This window comes from Triticum dicoccoides, chromosome 1A (genome assembly GCF_002162155.2).
Source record: "Triticum dicoccoides isolate Atlit2015 ecotype Zavitan chromosome 1A, WEW_v2.0, whole genome shotgun sequence".
Lineage (NCBI taxonomy): Eukaryota > Viridiplantae > Streptophyta > Magnoliopsida > Poales > Poaceae > Triticum > Triticum dicoccoides.
The window spans coordinates 136,413,136-136,420,190 of record NC_041380.1 but is presented as its reverse complement, the minus strand read 5'-3'; the positions used below and the strand labels follow the sequence as shown (position 1 = coordinate 136,420,190).

The window sequence follows — 7,055 nt, the reverse complement described above, 5'->3', positions numbered from 1 at the left end:
ACCGGGCGATTCCTTTAATGCGGTCGTTTTATCCACGTGGAGTCACCCCATTCGCGTGAGCCCCGCACATCTGGCCTCCCATTGGTCCACGTCACCCGCCTCCACGTCTCCCCGAAAAGGAGCTCCAGATCCCTTCCCCTTCTGGTTGTAGAAGCTCTTAACCCGCGAGGCGCGAGGGCCAGCCAGTGAGGAAGACGGCGACGACGACGACGACGACGAAGACGAGGAGGAGGCAGGCAGTACCGCAGGGGCATACGCGTGGATTCGCGGGCCGCAGGAACTCCGGCCCTGACTCATAGCCGGTGGGTTGAGGGGGAGGTCGAGCGGGACGCGGCGAGGGGGGGATGGCGGCGCCGCGGAGGAGCGGGGCGCGGCTCGCGGCCGTCCTCGCGCTGCTGCTGCATCTCGCGGCGGTGATCGAGGGGTAATGCTCGGAACAGTTGTTGATCCTCGCGTGGTTTCTTCTAGATCTTATTATTTTGCCCTCCGGATCCCACTCCTACCGAATTCACGAGTGATTTTTTCCCTGACGAAACGGATTTAGGATCTGTGCGTCCGAGTTCAGTCTGCTCCAAATATTGGGTTGGCATTTGGGCCCCGCTAAAATTCGTGTTGTTTTTGTTGGTGTGGATCAGGAAGAGCTTCTACGACGTGCTGCAAGTCCCCAAGGGCGCGTCGGAGGATCAGATCAAGAGGTCGTACCGCAAGCTCGCGCTCAAGTACCACCCCGACAAGAACCCCGACAATGAGGAGGCCACCAAGCGATTCGCCGAGATCAATAATGGTACTAGCCTGTGTTAGGAGTAAAAGGAGTGAAATTCCACTCGCCGAGCTTGAATAATTCGACTTCAGGGGATCTATGTTTGAATGTGTTGCTATCATGCAGCGTATGAGGTCTTGACGGATCAGGAGAAGAGGAAGATCTATGACCGGTATGGTGAGGAGGGGCTGAAGCAGTTCCAAGGCGGGAGAGGAGGAGGCGGTGGTGGGATGAACATGCAGGACATCTTCAGCAGGTGAGGATTTTTTTAAATGTTACCTACCATCTGTCATTTAGTAGCATCAATCTCAAGTATGCCGTGTATACAGTGTGTGTGGCGCTCTGAGGAATGATCTACCTATTTTGTTCTATTACAATGCACCGTGTAATAATTTGCTATCTATACGAGTTTAGAAATACAGGGAAAAGAATTGTCAACTTAGAAGTAGAAACAATAATCTGTCATTAGGCTATAATGTGTAATGCAACATGCTTGCTAGTGAAATATCAACAAAACGTGTTCTGGTCGCCCTTAGATTGCTGACTTGCTGTACATATCAAGAGAGATATTAGATTGCATGGATCTTCTGTTTATAGATATAGCGAACTGTCAAAATTTTAGTTGCTCATCAATCGATAGGGAATACGGTAATTCATATGACCGTATTGAATACATGAAGATTGAGATGCACTTAAGTAGTGAAATGACACCTCCTGTTTGAGTTGAAATATCCCCTGAGCTGCCCATTCCAATATTGTACTATTGCTAGAGCATCTCTAGCCAATCCCTTAAAATTTAAGCCCTCATATGCCTCCTCAAACTTTAACTCCTTATATTTGAGGAGTTAAAAATGTGGTTCCTAGCCTAACTCTTAAATTTAACTCAAACTCTTTTTTTCACACAATTTCATTCAAACAAAAATTTGAAACTAGTCCATGAACACACATTTCGATTGAAACTACATTGCATTACATGAAATTTAAACTACATTGCATAAACTACATGATTTGAAGGAAATAAAAACTAAAAAAAAGCCTACTACTCGTTCATGAGCTCATCTCAATTCACGCCGTTTGTTGCCGGAGCCGGTGTCGCTGGAGCAAAGGTCAACGAACGCCCCACCAGACAGCCTGACCTCGTCGGTAGCCCCCTTCTTGTACAACTCAAGATGCCGGCGTTCCTTGGTGACAAACTCCAGATTATTCCGGCGAAGCTTGGCCATGTACTCCCCATTTGCGCGCGTCCCCTCAAGCCACTTGAAGGCCTCCTGATCCTCCTGCACCCCGTGGCGGGAGACCACTTGGGGGTCCATGGCAACGAACTCCAGGACCTCACGGCTGCTGAGGGGGAAGTTGATTTTTGCCTGGCTGTCGTAGAGGCTGACCGCCTTCATGTTGTAGGCCCTTGCCGCCAGCTCCGCCGATTAGAAGGAGCCAGTCCAGTATCAGCGGGTGATGCCGCACGCCATGATACTTCCCCTTTGAGGCGGTAGGTTGGTGAAGTAGCGGGAGGGGGGACGCGCTGCTGCGTGCTCGGGTCGGCTGCGCGCCGCGGCACTGATCTGTGCTTCGAATCGGCGGCGGCTCAATCCTGCCATTTTGGGGGTCGGGGAAGGCACCGGTTGATTGGAAGTGTCGGCGGGGGTGCGGGGTGGATTTGGCCGGCACAGGCGTCGATTCGGTGTGAGCGAGGAGAAAAATTTGTATTGAGTGTTGACAAATGCACCAGTTTGGTGTTTGTCATTGATCCAAGAGATCATGAGTAATAATTTTTAGAAAGTTCAGCTTATAGTAGTGGAATTATGTTCTTTTCTGCATATGCTCGTGCAATTAAAAGCAATTGACGTAAGGATCAACAACAGCGCAGCTGACAAACTAAAATTTCATATGTGCTTGCATCACTTGTGAAGTCATGGCATACACAGATGAGGATTGCTTCTTGTGCTGCAGCACATAATTGAAAAAATAAATATCATGTATTTCTCTGATGTTGTCATTTCTCAAAGTTGTTAAAATAATTCAGTACTAAACTGGACGGAAGCAACGCAATACCAATCATCATATTGTGTTTGTTGTGTTTGTACCACATGAATTTCCAGTTTTAGTAATCACTTGCTCTTCTTTTACAAACTTATTCAGCTTTTTCGGAGGAGGTGGTGGTGGTATGGAAGAGGAGGAAGAACAGATCATAAAAGGTGATGATGTGATTGTTGAACTGGATGCTTCACTAGAGGACCTGTACATGGGTGGTTCATTAAAGGTAACCAATTTGCGTGGCTGGTGAACTGGAAATATATTGCTAAGTTACGTATACCAAATTATCACAGACACTAGACAAATGCTGCACCTAGTTAGTAGATAACCTAATCTCTATATTTGGTAGCATGACGCGAGTTTTCACGAAGTAGGCTGCCTGCATTATGAACGCTTAATTGTGTATAGCCCAAATTTTAGTTTGCTATTTTGTTGACATGGTAGGTTTGGAGAGAAAAAAACATCATAAAACCAGCACCAGGAAAGAGACGATGCAACTGCAGGAATGAAGTTTACCACCGTCAAATTGGTCCTGGAATGTATCAACAAATGACCGAGCAGGTACTTTCCTAACTGACATGCTATGTTATCTGCGGCTGATGTGATTTATAACATACAGAAAACTAGAGTGTTTCATGAATTTCTTCTGTGATTAAATTAAGTTTTCTTCTTAATCATTTCATTATTTTCTGTTCTACCCAGTGATAGCTTTTTCTTTGTCATCTTCAGGTCTGCGACCAGTGTCCAAATGTTAAGTATGTACGAGAAGGTGACTTTTTAACTGTTGATATTGAGAAGGGTATGCAAGATGGACAGGTATGAAGCAGTTGTCATATTTTATCTCCAGTACTTAGCCTTGGGTCAATTGAAAGTATATCTGCTGTCACTTAGTTGCATATGGTTATTCGAGACTTGAGAAGTGAATTCTTTTGGCAAATTTGCTTGTTTATTTCTTGAGATACAAATCATTGACTTACACCAATGTATTACTTGGGCATGTTTAGACTATAGAGGTAGCTAAGAAGAAACGTCCAGATAAGATACCACTACAATGTGTAAGGGTCATCATCAGAATATTATTTTAGTCTATTTTTGAAATGTGGTGCCTGAACCATTTGTTTGAATCGAATATGTGTGCATTTGCCACTTTTCATGTGAACTGTGGTTACATCTGATTGCCTACACAAGGTTGCTATGACAATGGTAATAAGTTACCACATGGTCAAGAGACAATTAAATATAATTGCTTAAGTTGATAAGTTGTTTATCATGATGCAATGTATCCATTGTGATATGCTCCACTTTACTGCTTAGATGTTGACTTGGCAGTGCCATTTGATATTTTAGGAGGTTTCATTTTTCGAGGAAGGAGAGCCTAAGATTGATGGAGAACCTGGAGACTTGAAGGTTTGTTTTTCCTCCTTTCCATGGTTGGTTGCAATTATCGTAGGAAATAATTGAGACTAATTTCATCCTGAAAAAATGGTTTCATGAGCAGTTCAAGATTCGGACAGCACCACATGACCGCTTCAGAAGAGAAGGCAATGACCTGCATGCAACAGTTACAATCTCCCTGGTATGGCCTGTCTGCCCTCTCTCTTGTGCCTATTACAATTAACATTAAGACCAGTTAGTGCGGAGAAAATTAGTGCAGCCTGTACCTTGGTTGAAAATGATCTTAATTGGTATGTAAGAACCAAAGAAGTTGTATAAAAATTGGATGAGTTTGATGCTATCACATATCCGTAAACTGGGTACTCATTATTCCAGTTAAAACCTCGCTACATCCTACATCAAACTGTGAACTCTCCAAAGGAGTATTGCACATTTCCATTGCAGTGATCACTTTAACATTTAGGTTCCATTGGGGACATAAGGGTTCTGCTGAAAATTCACAGTAAACTCTAGATCAACTTCGGGTAAATGTCCTATTTATGGGCCTTGCTGTTATTTAGTTACTTCTACCCCTGGTCTATTTGTCATCCTCTGAATCCAACTTCACTTAATCCACCAAATTTCTCTTCTTTCCAATATGGTGTACTGGATGGAGTCTGTTCTACATCTCTCATGATTTGATTACCTTTTGCTGCTACAGCTCCAAGCTCTGGTTGGATTTGAGAAGAACCTCAAGCATCTTGACAACCATCTTGTCCAAATCGGCTCCCAGGTAAGTCACCAAATGCTCAACAGTACACCATTCATTTTGCATCTTGTAGGCTGACTGCATCTAATCTACTCTGTTCCATCACAAATTGTTAGGGTGTCACTAAGCCCAAGGAGGTAAGGAAATTCAAAGGAGAGGGCATGCCATTGCACCAAAGCAACAAGAAAGGCGATCTGTATGTGACGTTTGAGGTGTTGTTCCCGAAAACCCTGACAGACGACCAGAAGGCCAAGCTGAAGGACGTTCTTGCATAAGAACTGCCCTTTTTTCACTTTGTGCTGCAGCTAGTTGTTTGAGGTGTACCTCAAGGAAATTTTCCAAGTAGCTTGCATGGGAAGAAGCACCAATGGTGTTGCCTTTCTAGTGGGTGTATGTGATTTTCCGTTGGTAATATTAGCAGCTCGTTTTTTAAGCTCCTTTTTCCGTTTTGATGCTCTTTAACAGATCTGTAGTATTAGAAAGTCAAAATGAACTTGCACCAGAATATTTGTACTCCTGGAATACAGTGTCTATAGAATTGTAGCTTATACTCACCAACTTATTTGCTGATTTTACAATGCAGTTGGCGGTCTTTAATGTGTACTCGATCGATACATCCATTTTTATCCATTTTGATGACAAGTATTATTGGAATCTAGATACATTCCTTTTTATCCATTTTGATGACAAGTATTTCCGGACAAAGGGAGTACTGATTAGTGCAGTAAATGATGTGCTTTTCTTTAAGAGCTACACTGAACGTTGGCTGTGAGAGATTGGGCCATGTAAATACGAAATTTGGACTGTCTGATCATCGCAAAATGAAAATCCTGCAAGCTACATTGCTGTGCGTGCGGCATTTTCTGGTGTCTTTTTTGAAGGAAAAGTTGCAAAGCATTGCAACATCTCGTAATCATCCACAAATGCCCATTGATTTAACAAAGCGTTGAAACTTAGGCATGACATATGCAATAGAAAAACAGAAAAAGTAATAATAAAATAGCGCACACAACAACACAGAAAACACGTTTGCAACATAAAAACAACCCCTTGCAGCTGAATGCCCATGTGTATACAACAATCAACATATGCAGACAGAACGTTGAACGTGAGTACACAACATTAATAAGGAACCCAAATTTGCTAACCTCTCACGGGGGCTTGAGCCGCCATCTTACTGAACTCTGGGCGCATGAACTTTTGAGCTCCAACTCGTCCATGGCGGAACTCCATTCAGGAAGAGCAAAGGGAGAGACTATGGAAGCAGGGGCGGGGCCAAGATTTGGGTATAGAGGAGGGGAGGGGGCAAGCCAAGTATGGATAAAAAAAATCTAATACAAACAAGGTTGAGCACTTGCACATCAGCTTCCTTAAAATTTCAGCACGTTTACAATTCAAAGCAACCGGTTAGAAAACGAATTAATCTTAATGGTGTTTGGCCGCATTTTTACTCCTCGTAATATAGGAGTCTCAGTTTCAGAGGCAACCAGCTTAGAAAACGAATTAATCTTAGTGTTGTTTGGTGGTGTTTTTTCTCTTCATAGTTGAGGAGTTTTAATTTCTGAATTCTATACTCATACAGTCAACATAGGAAATTTTTACATCACAAATAGGAACTCATACAAGATAATTTGCATCACAATAATTTCTGGGACGTGTAGAAGATATGAATTCTTAAATCTTAATAGCATCTCAAATCACAATATAAAACAACTAAATCTAACGTATAATTTCAAAACTAATACGAGATGAGAATCAAGAAAAATTAGTATACTGTGATGCGCTAACCTGCTAGTTTGTTGGCTGAAGCAGTGAAGTACGTTGGGTCGTCAACTCGCCGTATGAATCAGATTGTGAGAAGCAGAGTAGGCAGTAGGGAGAGCAAAGTTAGACGGGCGGCAAGGCACACCGGCGGCAGCGCCTAATCCCTACCCACGTACTCCCTCCGTCCCAAAATTCTTGTCTTAAATTTGTCTAAATACGGATGTATCAAATCAAATTCTTGTCTTATATTTATCTAGATACGAATGTATCTAATACTAAAATATGACTTGATACATCCGTATTTAGACAACTTTAAGACAAAAATTTTGGGACGGAGGGAGTACATTAAGAACT

The 7,055-nt window shown here is 43.0% G+C and overlaps 1 protein-coding gene across 1 annotated transcript; it reads left to right on the top strand.

The window, feature by feature from the left end:
- Nucleotides 1–344: 344 nt before the first annotated feature.
- Nucleotides 345–5,540, top strand: LOC119367281 (dnaJ protein ERDJ3B). Its single transcript, XM_037632841.1, has 10 exons — nucleotides 345–424; nucleotides 636–784; nucleotides 887–1,016; nucleotides 2,900–3,020; nucleotides 3,239–3,355; nucleotides 3,524–3,610; nucleotides 4,142–4,201; nucleotides 4,293–4,370; nucleotides 4,890–4,961; nucleotides 5,054–5,540. Exons 1-10 carry the CDS (start codon nucleotides 345–347, stop codon nucleotides 5,210–5,212), a joined length of 1,053 nt encoding a protein of 350 aa, XP_037488738.1. The 3' UTR covers nucleotides 5,213–5,540.
- Nucleotides 5,541–7,055: the final 1,515 nt, after the last annotated feature.